Genomic DNA, 16,250 nt, shown 5'->3' with positions numbered 1-16,250 from the left:
TGTAATTGGGACCTGTGTGCATCTCTGTGCATGTCTGTGACTGGGGAGCAGATTGGCATTCAGGCTTAGGAAAAATTCCCACGCTCTAAAGCAATGAAAGGGGTGGGGCGCTGCAGGGTGATAGTGAGCAGCCTGTCCCCAGAGGGGTCCGAGTAGTGTTTCTGCACAGGATGTCTCTGGCTGTGTGGTGGAGAGGGGTGTCTTGTAGCATGGTTCACTGCCTGGAAGGATCCCCTAGCTGCTGTTTGTGACGTCTGGGCCGGCTTGGTGCTGATTCCTGCGTTCTGACCTGAGACCTCTGGGTTCTGAGCTGTGATGTTGCTTCCGAGCTGGGATCTCTGGGGTCTTGGTTCAGGGTCAGGGCCTCTGGGTTCTGAGCATCAGCCAGGACTGAGTGCTGCCATGTGTGGGGGATGGTCCTTGTGGGAGGGAGGGTGGGAAGGGAGGTTTGTGGTGGGACAAGAGCACAGTTTGAGCTGCACCTTTATTCGGGGGGCAGTGGGTTTCTGACTGGGGGTGGAGCTAGACAGGGCCTCACTCGTGGTAGTCTGGCCAGGTCCGGATGATTTCGTACAGCTGGTCGCCTGGAGAGAGCGTCTTCTGCACATCCCGATGTCCTTTGACCTCGTAGTTAGGGCTCAGGGCTCCTTGAGCCACACCACAAGCCAGCAGACTCTTAGCTGCCCGGAGGGCCCGGGGCGGGGGCGACCGCTCTGGTGGGGGGCAGAGGCAGGAGTTGAGCTGGGGCTTCCTCGAGGGCAGAGGTAGTGATTCCAGTTATGTACTCCCAGCTGGGCCGCTAGGGCCCAGAACCTGGTCTGCCACTCCCTAGAGTGATTTCATCTCTCTATGCCTCAGTTTCCTCATCTGTGAAGGCAGAGAATAATGGCACCTGCCCCAGGGCTATAGCACCATGAAATGAGTTACTTTATGTAAAGCCCACCAAATGGTGCCTGGCACAGCAAGTGACGGCTGTCAGGATTATTGCTTATTCTCTCTCTTGGGGCCTACCCACAGCAATGCTATTATCAAGCATCAGAACTTTTATAGAGATTAACTAAGCCTCATCCGAACCATGTGGTTGAAAATGGTTATTATCCAAAAGAGGAATTGAGGCTAAGCAAAGCAGAGTCACTTGCCCAAGGTCAGTGCTTGGAAGTGGCAGTCTCTCTCCATGACTACACACTGTTCTGCACCATCCCCCGGGGCCCATGTCCGCTCCCTATTCTGACTGGCTGGACACTCACCCATGTAGTTGCCCATGAAAGTGATGCCGATGGACATGGGGTTCCAGAAGCGACCCGTGTGGTCACCCTTGAAGTTCCAGCCCCGGCCCTCATACACGAGCCCGTCTTCTCCAATCAGGAAGCTGCGTGGGGTTGGGGGGGAGGTGAGGGAGGTTGATGAGTACGCGAGGGCTTCCTGGAAGAGGACTCCCTCCTCCACTTACCCCTGCCCTGTTCCTGCCACATATGCAGTTTATCCCACACCCTCCTTATCCCCTATTCCTCAATGACAATGGCCCCTGCTATGCCATGCACTGCTCTCTATGTGCACTTTTTTCATCTCGCAGCAACCCATGAGTCACTACTGCCCCCATTCTGTAGATAATCAGAAAGGTGGAGACACCTGCCTACAGTTACACAGCCAGTCAGGGGCTGAGCCAGGATTTTCACCCAGGTCCCAGTGACTCCCACCCCCAGGATCTGATTCCTTGCTCTCTTCTGCCCCTCTGGAGGATTTTTTGAGCTCTTGATTTGCTGAGTCCTCACATGCAGTCCTCTGAGGCAGATACTGTTGTCATTCCCACTTTAAGCCGAGAAAGCAGAGACTTAAAAAAGAGACATGATTTGCCCAAGGTCATGCCCTAGAGGCCCCTGCCTCAGAACTGTCCATCTAGAGGCTGTTCTGCTCCCACCTCAGCCTGTTTCCTGTTGCCTGCTGGGGTCCACTTGGGCGACAGGATCAGGGACTTAAGGGCTGGGGCTACAACCAGACGGGGACCCTGGAACCCTAGCATCTGCCTCTCAGGTTTCCAATCCTGGCAGCACGTCTGTATTGAGTGAGTCTGACTTGGCATGTTTGAATTAACTAGAAGATCAGCATCTTTGGAGAAGCAGTATCTGCCACCTCCGCCCTCTGACTCGAGGGTCACCAATGATTCACAGCATGTTAGAACTTCCAAATATCGGGTCCTGCGTCTGCCACTTAGGAAACCAGACTCTCAGAATGTGGCTCGGAAGACACTAGAAATACCATCGTGTCGCTGGCTCCCAGGGCTGGGCCGGTTCTGGCCCTGCTGTGTCCCCAGCACCTGGCACAGGAGATTGAGATTGGTGCTCCTGTGTGTTAAGTGGATACATCTAAGTTAAACCTCAACCACTGCCAGGTGGGTGCAGTTAGGAGCCCCGTTTGATGGCGAAGAAATTGAGGGCCTGAGAGAGAACATGATATGACAAGGAAGGAGGATTCAGAGTGTTTATCAGACCCTGACTCCTAAAATCTGCGAAATAGATTTGAGTCTGCTTTTCTGAAAGGCAGTTTAGTTCAGAGACTGTGGAGCCTCTGATTTTCATTACTTCATGGGAACACTTGGAATTAGAACAAAACCTTGGAAACAAAACCTTGACTTTGGAACCTGTGAATTGTAAGATCTTGAGCCGGAAGAGCTGGGGATACGCTTGGAGGCTTTTAGAATTCTCTGGAGTGAGGTCCCTAGATTTCCCAGCCTCATCCCAGCCTGACTGAACCCCTCTAAAGGTGGGACCTGGGAACCTGCATTTCCAGTAAGGTGACTGGTGCTTACCGAGACCTGAGAACCTATAGGGGTCAAGCATTCTCTTGTGCTGGATCCCAGCCTGTTAACCCGGAAAGGGAGCTGGTGGGTCTGGGCCCCAGAGGCAGGTTTAATCAGTTCCCACCGGATTTCTGCCCTCAAGTCCTAGAGTCCGTCTCCCTATGGCCGCTACGGGGAGCTTCTTACACCTAACTAAGCAGGCTCACATCCCTCCCTTGGCTCCTGCCTTCCCCAGTGGAACCAGAGACTGCAGGTGGCCCACAAGGCCCTGTGCCAACCGGCTCCCACACCGTCCTCATTGCACATCACTCCTCCCAGCTGACTCCAGCCACCCTGACCTCTGGCCTTCCTGCATGACCAGCTCACTCGGTTCCATACCCTTTATCCCTGTGGTACCCCTAGCTTACTGCACTCCCTCAGCTCCCCCATCCCAGAGCCACCTCAGAGCCACCATAACAGGAAGATGGTCCCTCAACCTGCCCTTCAAAAGGAGCCCATGCGGGTCTGGTTTCGGCTTCTGAGGTCGCCCTCAATCACTCTTTTTTTCCCATCATTTCTGTCACCATCTAAAGTCATCGTGACGACTTTGTTTCTCTCTGCTGGTCTTTAAGTCCAGTCAGGCTAGATTCCCACTGTTCATGGCTGTGCCCCCATCCCAGCATTCGGCACCCTGCCTGGAACATAGGAGGTGCCTCATGGCGATAGTCTGGATTTGGGGGCTCTGACTACACGCAGGCGGTGGCCTAAGTGCTTTGTGTGTATGGGTTTGATGACCAGGTGGACCACAGTCCCGCTGACTTTGCAGAGGAGGAAGCCGAGAGAGGGTGACTGCCTGCCCTGGGTCTCCAGCAACCATAAGCAGAGCTGGGACTCGCTATCTGCCTCCTAGAAAACGCACCAGACTAGGAAGGGACTCCAGCATAGATGACACGTTCATGTGTTGGCCAAGTCTGTCCCTCCCCCCAGGGAGCAGAAGTTGGACTTCAGTCCTTTCCCCATCTTTGCGCTGCCTGCACAGCCCAGCCCTATGTGGTGACCTTGGGGAGAAACCAAGACACCGTGAGGCTGAGGAGGCAGCGCAGGGTGTCAGCCAGGCAGCTCTAGGCCCTGGTCCTGGTCCCTGCTGACTCCCAGGCCGGTACACCCTCCCACCTCCAGGCCTGGCTGCAGCCGCTGCCTGCCTTGCGCACTTACTTGTAGCCCACGTCGCAGAAGCCCAGCGTCCGCGAGTGGTAGTGCTGCACGTTCTGGGCCTGCTGTATGCACAAGGCTGGGGTGTCGCAGGAGCTACCTGCCGTGTGTGACACCACCACATAGCGCACGGGCAAGTCCAGTTTCTGGGAGCACTCGGACGCCAGGGCCTTCCACTCTCTCCGGGGCACGATGGGGCCGCAGCAGGACTGGTCTTGTTGCGCTTCTTCCAGTCCAAGGTGAACGAGGAAGGCCCAGGCGAGCAGCACGCAGAATCGGGACATGGCGGGCAGGGCACACAAGGATGGCTCGGAGCGCGGGCTGCCTGGGCTGCCTTTATATGCTGGGACCTAACACCGGGGAAAGCCTTGCTCCACACCCCTGCGGGACTTCCCTAGCAGGTTACATCGGACCTTAGACTCTGCTTCCTTTTCTGGTGAGGCTGAAACAGGATGCCATGTGGTTCGGTCTGAGGGAGGTGGGGTGGGGTGAGCCCATGACAAAGTCAAGGGGCCCCTCACCCGGCTGAGAGTGGGGTTGGGGAGAGGCGCACAGGCCCACTTTGCCCTGTGGTTTCTGGAAGACTTGGGGCCTGCATTGTGTCTCTTTTCAGTGGGGCATTGAACAACTCACCAGGAACATAACACCAGAGGGAGGTGGGGGGCTCTTCTTCCTTCTTCCCACAGGTACTGAAGTAACAAAGACTGCCATTTTTAAAACACTTCTCCCAGGCCCAAGCCTGATGTAATTTAGCCCTTTCAGCAAATCCAAGTGGTGAGTATTGAGAAACCCATTTCACAGTTGAGTAAACTGAGGCTGGGAAAGGGGACGTTATGTGGCTGAGACACGGGGCATAGTAAAGCCTGGTGTCCCAGAGCTGAGATTCAGAGCCAGGCTGCCTGCGTTTGAATTCTGGCCACATTCCAGTGTGTCAGCTCGGGCAAGTGCCCTAAACTTCCTGTGCCTCAGTTTCCCCCACTTGCAAAATGGAGATGATAATTGGTAACATGGCCAATGTGGGATTAAATGGATTGCCAGGGTTGAGCCCTTAGAAGATGCCAGGCTCATAGTGCCGCATAAGCAGCACTGGGACTCAAACTCAAATCTGGCCTTGGTAGTAAGCAACGTGCTTCATGTGGGGGCCAGTAGCAGCTCCATTCTGCACGGGAGGGAATCTGAGATCCAGAGAAGAACAGCCATTTGCCCAGCGCCACTCAGTGGTTTGCGATCACCTGTTGGCACAGAAGGCTTTCCTGGGGCCTCGGCCCTGCCCAGCCCCCCTCTCCCACTCCCTTCTAGAGAACTGTGATGAAATCAGGCACACTGCTTGGTTTGCTCTTCCTCCTTCCTGCTACTTTAGTGGGTTTTTAAACTGTTACAAAAGAAACATAGGCGCTGTAACAAGTTGAATTGATACAAAATGTTAATCACATGTGTCCCACTCCCTCCAGTCCCACCCACCTGAGGTTACCAGTGTGGTATGTTTTCTTCCACATATTTTCCTTGCTTGTGTAGATCGTGCTTATACCCATGATATCATCGCATGGCGCGCCAGGCATCTCTAAGCACTTTTCGTGAGTTAGCTCAGCACACGCTCCCAACAGATTTGTGAGATAGTTGTTATTAACCCTCTTTTATAGTCAAGGAAACTGACACTTGGAGGGGTTATCACTTACAGGGAGAAGATGGTGACACTGGAGTTTAGCCACAGGCTTCCTAGTGCCAGAGATTAAGTTCTAAACCATATATTCTATTTCCTATAAACATTATATAAGGATGTATAAAAAAATAAAAACCATGCATATCACTTTGCCTTTTGTCACCTAATATTTCATGTGCATTTCTCTAGGTCAATAGATCCAATTTATTTTTCATAATAGTTGCATAACATTTCATGATATAATTTTACCATTTTGACATAATCTTTTCTTTTTTGAAGCTTTCCAGTTCTTTCCTTTCAGTGCTGCACAAAACATCATGCATACAGCCCTACACACTGAAGCATTTATACATTTATAAATACAGACTCTAGGTCAAAGACTATTTAATAGATACTACTAGATTGTTTTCCCCAGAAGAGTGTTAACAATTCATGTTTCCACCAATAATGTATTGAGCCCCCAATCGCCCCAGAAGTGCATGTATGGGTGTAAAGTGATGTTTCTTTGTAGCTTTAATTGGTATTTTTATGACCATTGAGGGGATTGAGTATTTTTCGAAGTTTGCTACACATCTGGATTTGGCATCTGAATTTGTCTTCTGTCAATTGCCTGTTTATTTCCATTGCCTGTTTTAAAAGTAAATTGATGTTTACCATTTTGTTATCAATTTGCAAAATGAAGAAAATAATCCCATAACTAGGATTGTTGAGTTGTTGGGGATGTACATTTTGGGTTTCAGTTCTTTTTAAAAAGCATTAAAGAATAACATATGTGTAGAAAATTGCATTGTGGGAGTCCAACTGGCAACCCTGTGGTTGAGAGGACGCGATCCAACCAACTGAGCCATCCAGGAGCTCAGCGGCAGCTCAGCGGCAGCTCAGCGGCAGCTCAGCGGCAGCTCAGCGGCAGCTCAGCGGCAGCTCAGCGGCAGCTCAGCGGCAGCTCAGCGGCAGCTCAGCGGCAGCTCAGCGGCAGCTCAGCGGCAGCTCAGCGGCAGCTCAGCGGCAGCTCAGCGGCAGCTCAGCGGCAGCTCAGCGGCAGCTCAGCGGCAGCTCAGCTCAAGGTGCCATGTTCAATTTTAGTTGCAGGGGGTGCTGCCCACTGTCCCTTGCGAGACTCGAGGAATTGAACTGGCAACCTTGTGGTTGAGAGCCCACAGGACCATGTGGGAATCGAACCAGCAGCCTTGCCTTCGGAGTTAGGAGCATGGAGCTCTGGAGTTAGGAGCATGGAGCTCTAACCGCCTGAGCCACCGGGCTGGCCCCTATAAATTCACTTTTTATAGAGTTTATAGAATAGAATTTATAAAATCAATAGAATTAAAAGAGTGGAGAGTTCTATTAGTTTTCACACCATGAATACATCGTGTATCCAGCACCCAGATCAGGAAAGAGAGTTACATTTAAAATTTTAACAGATATTGCCAAATACCATTCCGAAGAGTTTAGTATTCCCCCCCCCCCCCCAGCAATGTGATCAATTTTAAAATGCTTTACCAATCCAAGTGATGATGTCTCATTGTTTTATTTGCATTTTCTTGAACATCAGGGAGGTGATCATCTTTTCAGTTATTTATGACGGTTTGCATCCATCTTCTGTGAACTATCTGTTCATCTCTTAATCATTTCCCTGTTGGGTTGATGTATATGGGGGATATTAACCCTGTCTCTTTAACGTGCAGCAAACCTTTTCCTCCAGTCTGTTAAAAAAATCTATTTTTTTTCTTTTATAGTTTCTGTTTCTTATATTGCCTTAAGAAAATATTTATACTTTTTCTATTTTAAAAAATACTGTGTTTTACTTTTAGACCTTTACCTTGGCTAGAATTTATAATTGCATATGGTGTGAGGTAGGGGTCTAATTTTGTTTCCAAATGAGTAGCTATTTGTCCTAGCACCATTTATGAAATAGTTAGACCTGGTTTTAAATTTCAGCCCCTCCTCTTATTAGCTGGAGGACCTTGGGCAATTAGGCAGCATTTGACATAGCTGACCATTTCCTTCTTGAAATACTCACTTCCCTTAGCTTCTGTGTCATAAGACTGTCTTGATTTTCCTTCTGCTTCTTTTGTTCTCCCTTTCAGACTCATTCTTCCCTCCCTGTTATACTATACTTTTTCTGCCAGGTGATCTTATCCAGGTAATGGCTTCAGCCACCACTGAAATACAGATGACTTCCAGATCTTTACGTCCAGCCCAGAGCTCTCAATTGAATTTTGGATCTCTGTGTCCACCTGCCTACTTGATATCTCCACTTGGATGTCCCACAGGCACTTCAAATGCGAGATTCCCCAAATGGCTCATGATTTGCGCCTCCAAAATCAGGCCTCTTCCAGGAGTCCCCGTCTAAGGGAGTGACATGATCATCTAGTTACAAAAGTCATATATCTGAGCATCATCCTTGACCAACTGCTGTTCTCTCCCCTCTTGTTTCCTGCTCCCAAAACGATGCCCAGCATATAGCAGGTGCTCAATAAATACCAAATGATTGAATAAATATCCAATATACCCCGAAGTCATGTTGCTGTTACCTCCTAAATGTCCCATGAATTGGCCACCCCTTTCTATTTCCACTCCATACTGGTCCAGTCACCATCTCCTCGAACCTACTGGTTGCTCCCACATCCTCAGTGACTTCCCACCATGCACCCTGACCCCTATGAGTCCAAACCTCAGATCCAATTAGGTTTTGCCTGAAGGTCATTCTCAAAAGTGAGTCCTATTTTTCTGATGCATCTCATGACTCTTCAGATGAGTCCCAAGCTCCTCACCATGGCCACCAGCACAGGCTGCCTCCATCCCAGCCTCACTTCGCTCACTCTGAGACCATCTTCTGGCGTTCCCCAGCCAACCAGTCCTTGCTCCCCTTGAGGATGCTTTGACTACCCTGCCCCTTAGGGCACTGTGTATACACTGCATACATTTTAAATAGAGGAACCTTAAGAAATTCAGGAACTTTGTACCGTAGCTTTAAGATTACAAATCAGGCCCCAGAGGATATTATACTAAGTGAAATAAGTCAGACTGAGAAAGACAAATACCCTATGATCTCACTTACATGTGGAATCTAAAGGACAGAATAAACAAACAAACCAGAAATGGACGCATAGACACAGAGAACAAACTGATGGTTGCTACTAGATGGGAGGGGGGTTGGTGAATGGGTGAGAAAAGTGAAGATATTAGGAAGCCAAAATTGGTAGTCACGGGGATGTGAAGTGCAGTATGGTGAATATAATAAAAAGTGCAAAACTGTGTAGGGTGTCAGATGGGTGCTGGACTTGATGGAGGGATCACTTAATAAGTTGTATGGATGCCTGGCCACTGCGCTGTACACCTGAAACTAATATAAAATAGTACTGAATGGATGTGAAGTACAGCATAGGGAATATAGTCAATGGTATTATAATAGCTATGTACGATGTCAGATGGGCAGTAGACTTGGTGGGGTTATCACTTTGTGAGGGTTGTAAGTGTCTAATCATTATGTTGCTTTGTACACCTGAAAATAAGGAAAAAAATTTTTTTAAGTAAAAAAAAAATATTACAAATCATTCAATTAGCCTTTTATAAATATTTGCACATCAGATTCCTTAATGGTACTGAGAATATAGTCATTAGCCAGGTGGGTTCGTCGAGACTTCCCTTGTTAGAATGTTACGTATTCTGTGTCTTGCCAGCCTAAAACTGACACATGCCCTTACGAACATTTACTGAAACATCAATGGGCAATTGTTCTATGGCCTTTAATCTTGGGACTGTATTACTTGTGTACTTTTATGATAAGAAATTAGATTTACTCCCTGTGTGTTTTAGGAACATTTAAAAATATTTAACTCATCAACTGCCTTTCTTTGATCTTGTTATGATTCATTCAGCCAGTATAAAAACTCCCCAGATTCTCTTGCAGTTAGCAAAAAACATTTGTTTTCTTTGTTGTATCAACAATGAAAGAAGTTAAATTAAATGGTGATTATAGCAAGGACAAGTTTAAAACACAATGCAGAATTTTCATTTTCCCCTTGATGTTCCTGAGGCTAGAATGCTCACCCCCCTCACTTGCCCCATTACAATCGTCACTTACTATTCCTTCGGTGTCACCTCTTCAGAGATGACAAATCTATCTGTTTTGTCCACATCATTTCCTTTCCTTTGTGTTTATCACCACTGTCGTTATTACCTGTGTAATTCTTTGACTAATTTCTGTCCTATTATACAGTGAGTTCTGTAAGTAGGGTCCTGATGTAATTTTTTATCCAAAGCATGACACTTGAGAGTGAAAGAGGGAGCAATTAATTATGTTGGGTCAATAGGTGTACATGGACTGTCTCAAATAGTCCAGGATGTATAATTGCCCTGTTTAAAGATAAAGAAGGAAAAAAAAAGATAAAGAAGGAAAAAAAAAGCTAAAGAAGGGGTTATCAATTTTTCCCTCTTGCTCACCATTATATTCCCAGCCCCTAGCACACAGTTGGTGATAACTCCATGTGACTATCACATATTAAGCCCCTCTCAGACCTTCCATCTGTGAAGTGGACTTAATGACAGCCCCTCTATGCGTGTTTCCACACAAGAGTACAGATGGAGACCTATATACCCTATTGTTAAATATTTAAAAGTTATAATCAAGCTAACAGCTGCTAAATAAAATGTAATTTACCCTCCTTACAAAAACACGTTCAAAAAGACAAAGTAGAAAGATATGTGCATAGCAACAGTCCATACCAAATGACGGTGGATAGGGCAAATTCAAAACTGATTTCCTTTTCTGCGGGAGACTGTGGTTCACTCCGGGGAGTTGGGGTGGGAGCAGGAGAGGGGCAGCCTTCTCCCACATTTGTTGAATCAGTCCCTCTTTGAGTAATTTGGGAAACTCACATGATAGATACCCATTTTTCATTCCTCTTTATTGGGGGAGGGGACTGCTCTCTGTTTGCTCCTGCCCCCATTCTCATCCAGGATGTCCTACAAGTGTCACCTCCCTTACCTGGGCTAACTCAGGTGACCTGTGTCCACAAGGTGCTCACAGTCCACCATCCTGCAGGCAATGTCCTGTTAAGTTCCTCAGAGGAACCAGAGGCTGAAAAACTCTGTTGGGACTTAGAATTCTCAGACACCATAGCATCCTGCCCAGGAACATGGAGGCTTCTGGACAGCAGGCTCCTGGCTTCCAACTCGCAGCACCCCCTCTTCTAAATTATCTTCTGTCCCACCATGGGGCCTCCTGTGCACCCCCCTCACTTGCCCCAGCTCTGTCCACAGCCCCAGAGAGAGTTGCCCCTCGGGTTTAGAGGTTCGCATCTGACCCCCTTGCATCACTGACTCAGGGAAGAGGCCCATGCAGACTCTGGAGGAGGCTAGGGGCTGCCTGTTTAGGGAATTCTGGGGTCTCGAAGTCCCAGAGCATGTCCAGAGCGAGTACCCATCTTGCTCCTGGGATCCCTTGTCCTGTGGGGAGAGACTCAGGCCTGAGTCTAAGAGCAGTATTGATGCTAATCCCATTCTACATAATATATTGAGCGCCTACTGTGTGCCCCATCTACCCACTGTAGGTTCTGGGGATTTAGCTGTGAACAAACAGAAATTCCTGCACCCACATTCTAGTGGGGGAAGACAGGCAGTAAATAAAGAAACTAATACTTGTTATAAACAGATATACTATATTTCATGTAGGTGACGCGATTAGAGTGCTGCCTGGCAGGTGACAGGTGGCCAGGGAACATCAGCTCTGACCTCTGGGAAAGGATGTCTTCCCTCTGCGGTTGCCTCCTTCCGCCGCCAGGGGGCGAGCGGTGGTTTGTTCCTAATAGTGCTACGTAGAAATCCGAGTATGAAGAATGGCCAGGAGTGACTGAATTTTATGCAGGAGGGATCGATCGGGGGAGAAAAGGCATGGAGAAGAGGCTGAGTAATGTTGTGGAACTATAAGAAGGCTGATGCTGCTGGGAAGTAAAGGACCAGGGCATGTGGGGAGCCAGGTCCGCAGAATTGCTAGGATTTGTCTGGCACACTGAGGGTGTGGATTTCACGCTGCGGGCACTGGGGAGCCACAGAAGAGTATACAAGGATGGGAGAGACGTGAGCCTCTTTGCATTTTTGAGAGATTGTTCTGGCGAGCTGAGAGGGAGATAGACACTCTTGGAAGGCACATATAACCATGGAAGCTTCTAGAAATTAGTTTTCAACCATGAGGGAAGCCACAGTTAGTGTGGTCAACGTTCCAGAAGCAGAGAGGGTGCAGAAGGAAACCAAGTCTGTGATAATATCCCCGATCCCCTGGAGGCGGCCTCCCCTAAGACCAGCCCTCTTTCCCCAATGCTTCTGCCCTTTGACACTCGGGTTGCTTTTTACTATTTTCTTCTTTCAACCTCCTAATTGGTTAGGACGGTTGTATTTACTGTATTTTTGAAACATTGTGTAATATAATGGTTGTGTAAAATGTCCCCCCTCGCCCCGCAAAGATATTCATGTCCTAATCTCTGGAACCTGTGAATGTTACTTTTTTTGGCAAAACAACAGCAACAACATCATCCCCCAAAAGGTCTTTGCAGATGTGATGAAGTTAAGGATGTCGAGATGGGGAGATTATCCTGGATTATGCAGGTGGACCCTTAGCACAACCATACATATCCTTATAAGAGGAATGTTTGACTACAGACAGAAGAGAAGGTGATGTGAAAATGGAGGCAGAGATTGGCGTGATGCAGCCACAAGCCAAAGATACCAGCATCCACCAGAAGACGGAAGAGGCTTGGGACGAATTCTCCCCTAGAGACGTCAGAGGGAGTGTGGACTTCTGGCCTCCAGAACTGAGAGAGAATACACCTCTGTTGTTTTAAGCCACTTAGTTTGTGGTAATTAAGCTAAGTACTGCAAGCTTAAGACTAAGAATGTCAGGCTGGGTTAAAAAAAAGTAAGTCCAACTACATGTTATTTACAAGGGACATAATTTAAATATATACCGTTTATATATGGTGTGAGATAAGAGTCCAACTTCGTGCTTTTGCATGTGGCTATCCAATTTTCCCACCACCATTTGTTGATGAGACCTATTCTTTTCCTTTGAATGATTTTGGTACCCTTATCAAAAATCAATTGGCCTTAGGGGTGGTTAGAGCGCAATGCTCGTAACACCAGGGTTGCCGGTTCGATCCCCCAACATGGGCCACTGTGAGCTGTGCCCTCCACAATTAGATTGAAACAATTACTTGACTTGGAGCTGATGGGCCCTGGAAAAATACACTTAAAATAAATAAAAGTTAAAAAAAGATCAGTTGGCCATAGATGCATAGGTTTATTTCTCAAATCTGTCCCATTGATCTCTATGTCTATCCTTACGCCAGAACCATGCTGTTTTGATTACTGTAGCTTTGTAATAAGTTTTGAAATCAAGATGTGTGAATCTTCCAACTTTGTTCTTGTTTTTAAAGATTGTTTTGTCTATTTGGGGTATCTTGGAATTCCATATGAATTTTAGGATTAGCTTGTCCATTTCTGCAAATGGCTGTTGGTATTTGAACAGGGATTGTATTGAATCTGTAGGTCATGTTGGGGAATATCATCATCTTAACAATATTGTCTTCCAATCTAGGAACACAGCTTTAATTTATTAAAGCTATAGTGTGGGAGATGTCTGAGTTTCTCTCAGCTACAGACCTGGCAAGGTTTTGATTTATGACTTTTTCAGTGCTGTTGTCTCCTACTTTGGTGAGCTTTGGACATCTACTGTAATAGTTACTCTCCTATAGAGCTTATTACTGCTTTTGGATACTCCTTACTGATGTTATTTGTGTATTTAGCCAAGTGATTTTTGATCAATAGTAAACATGCTGGGATCTTTTAAACTTGTAAGTATGTGTACTCCTTTGACATGACATTGTTATCAATGTATATAGTTTAGTTTTAACTATCTTTACTTTCTGACATTAACATATTCTATTAATTGCCTTTGTCTTTTGCTATTACATATTGCTAAATAAATTAATTAGCTCCACTCTAGCCTGTGTCCCTCCTCCTTCTTTTCCCCGCTCGTCATTACACTGGGTCATAAGGTAGTTCTATTTTTTAATTTTTTGAGAAACCTCCATACTGTTTTCTGTAGTAGCTGCACCATTTGCAATCCCATCAACAGTGCACCCATATGTTTACTGCAGCAGTATTCACAATAGCCAAGATATGAAAACAACTGAAATGCCCATCGATAGATGACTGGATAAAGAAACTGTAGTACATTTAAACAATGGAGTATTACTCTGCCATAAAAAGAATGAAATCTTACTATTTACAACAACATGGATGGACCAAGAGGGTATTATGCTAAGTGAAATAAGTCAGACTGAGAAAGACAAATGCCATATGATCTCACTTATATGTGGAATCTAAAGAACAGAATAAATGAGCAAACAAAACAGAAATAGGTGCAGAGATACAGAGAACAAACTGATGTCTGCTAGATGGGAAGGGGGTTGGGAGATGCGTGAGAAAGTGAAGGGATAAGGAAGTACAAATTGGTCGTCACAGAATAGTCATGGGGACGTGAAATACAATATGGGGAATATAGTCAGTAATGTTGTAAAACTGTATGGTGTCAGATGGACACTAGACTTATAGAGGGGATCATTTCACAAATTATATAAATGTCTAACCACTGTGCTGTGCACCTGAAACCAACACAAAATAATAATGAATGTCAAATATACATATGGAATATAGTCAATGGTGTTGTAATAGCTATGTGTGGTGTCAGGTGAGTAGTAGGCTTTTTGGGGTTATCAATTTGTGAGGTGTATAAATGTCTAATCAGTATGTTGTTTTGTACACCTGAAACTAATAATAATAAAAAATAAAATGTCTAAAAGGAAAGATGTCACATGAATAAATTTTTTGGTTATATTAGGTAAAAGTCTGACACCGTAGTGGTGAAAGGGGGCCTTCCCCTTGGTCTTCTCTAACAGCATCCCTGAGGGGGAGTCAGGGTTTCTCCTTATGTGTAGGTGAGGGTAAAAGTCTGGGTTCCCCACTTGGCCTCTGCTGGCGGTGGGGTCACAGTTTTTTGGTGATATTTGCCTGGAGTAGAGCAGTTAGTGTCTAAAAGTATATGTCTTTCTAGGCTGCCCCTTTCCTCGTTCTTTGGCTAGAGAGTGGGGAGTCTCTGTTGGTCTACTCTTGTTGGTGTTTCTGATGTGCTGTCTTCTTCAGTTGCATCTCTGAGATATATCATGATGTTAAAAGAAAGCCCAGGGAATTCATCACCATGTAATGCCTTCTGGAGAGAACTTTCAGAGTCTTCTTATGTTTGTTTCATATACAATGTCCAGGTGTTTTAGCTTTACCTAGAAAGAATAGGAAAAAGTGTGTCTGCTACATTTTTCCTGAAGCAAAAGTTCCCCTATGTTTTATAAGTAATAAAATAATTTAAAAGAAAAACACCTTATTTTAGTGCTTTTAATAGAACTTTTTCATGCATTTTAAACTAGGGGCCCCACAGTTTCATTTCACACTGGTCCCTGCAAATTATGCAGATGGCCCTGCACTCTGACCTCCATCCCCACACATTTTGGCAAAATGGTTCTTAGAATATAAAGTCCCTTGATCATGGAGGGAATTTTATTTTCCTGGACCCAAGAGCTTGAGGTCCTTACCACTTCAGAGTGAGCGCCTTGAAAAGCTGTGCATGTCATGTGAGCCCTGTGCCCAGTGAGGGTGTGGGGAGGGCTGGGTCTCTGCCCATCCTGGGCTTCGGCAACATCGACCCCGAAAAGGGAGCAGCATTTACAGCACGCTGTGCCGTTTGCTTAGTGGGGCAGAAATTCACTGCTGTGGAAAACTTAGGAGCCCACATTTCCCTAAGTATCAATCGATTGAGGCAGCCGTGCTGATTGTGTGTGGTTGACCTGCCCGCTGTAGGCGGGAAGCAGAAGTTAATGGGAAAGCTCCAGGTAACTTACCTTTTTCAGGCAGATCTAGGATAGGTTTTTCTAGTGGAACCTGAATCGAAGATGTAGATGATTCTGTGAATATACCACTCTCCCCATCAAAATTCCCCTTGAGAAGCTAATATCTTATTACCCAGTAATCAAACTAGGCACATTTAAATCTATCTATCTATCTATCTATCTATCTATCTATCTATCTATCTATCTATCATCTATCTACTTATACTAGAATACTGGTTTATTATAAAAGGATATAACTCAGAAACACCTGAATGGAAGAGATGCACAGGGGAAGGTATGAGGGAAGAGGACCTTCCATGCTGTCTGCAGGCACACCATTCTCCCCACATCTCTACGGGTTTGACTAGGTGCTTTCATATGGCACCAACAGAGTAGGGATGCCAGAAAAGAAAATGATAGTCATCGCCACTTAATGATGGGGATACAATCTGTGTTGTTAGGCGATTCTGTCATTGTGAGAACATCACAGAAACCTAGATGGTCTAGCCTACTACACACGTAGGCTACATGGTATGGCCCATTGCTCCTAGGCTACAAGCCTGTATAGCATGTAACTGTACAAAACAACATGAGATTGAATCAGCACAGAAGAAAATACTGCAATTAAGAGATGTAGTAACCATGACACCTATGAGGCTCCTGCCCA

General features: G+C 46.3%; 1 protein-coding gene across 1 annotated transcript; it reads right to left on the bottom strand.

Moving 5' to 3' along the window:
- Window positions 1-465: 465 nt before the first annotated feature.
- Window positions 466-4,369, bottom strand: PGLYRP1 (peptidoglycan recognition protein 1). The gene is made up of 3 exons (XM_019754800.3): window positions 3,992-4,369; window positions 1,248-1,369; window positions 466-713 (listed from the first exon to the last, which is right to left on the bottom strand). The coding sequence occupies exons 1-3, from the start codon at window positions 4,270-4,272 to the stop codon at window positions 535-537; spliced, it is 582 nt and encodes a 193-aa protein (XP_019610359.2). The 5' UTR covers window positions 4,273-4,369; the 3' UTR covers window positions 466-534.
- Between the last annotated feature and the right edge of the window lie 11,881 nt (window positions 4,370-16,250).

This window comes from Rhinolophus sinicus, chromosome 8, assembly GCF_057876585.1.
Source record: "Rhinolophus sinicus isolate RSI-liver-muscle chromosome 8, RSI-T2T, whole genome shotgun sequence".
Taxonomy (NCBI): Eukaryota; Metazoa; Chordata; class Mammalia; order Chiroptera; family Rhinolophidae; genus Rhinolophus; species Rhinolophus sinicus.
The sequence above is the reverse complement of the archived record's forward strand: the minus strand, read 5'-3'. Positions and strand labels throughout refer to the sequence as shown.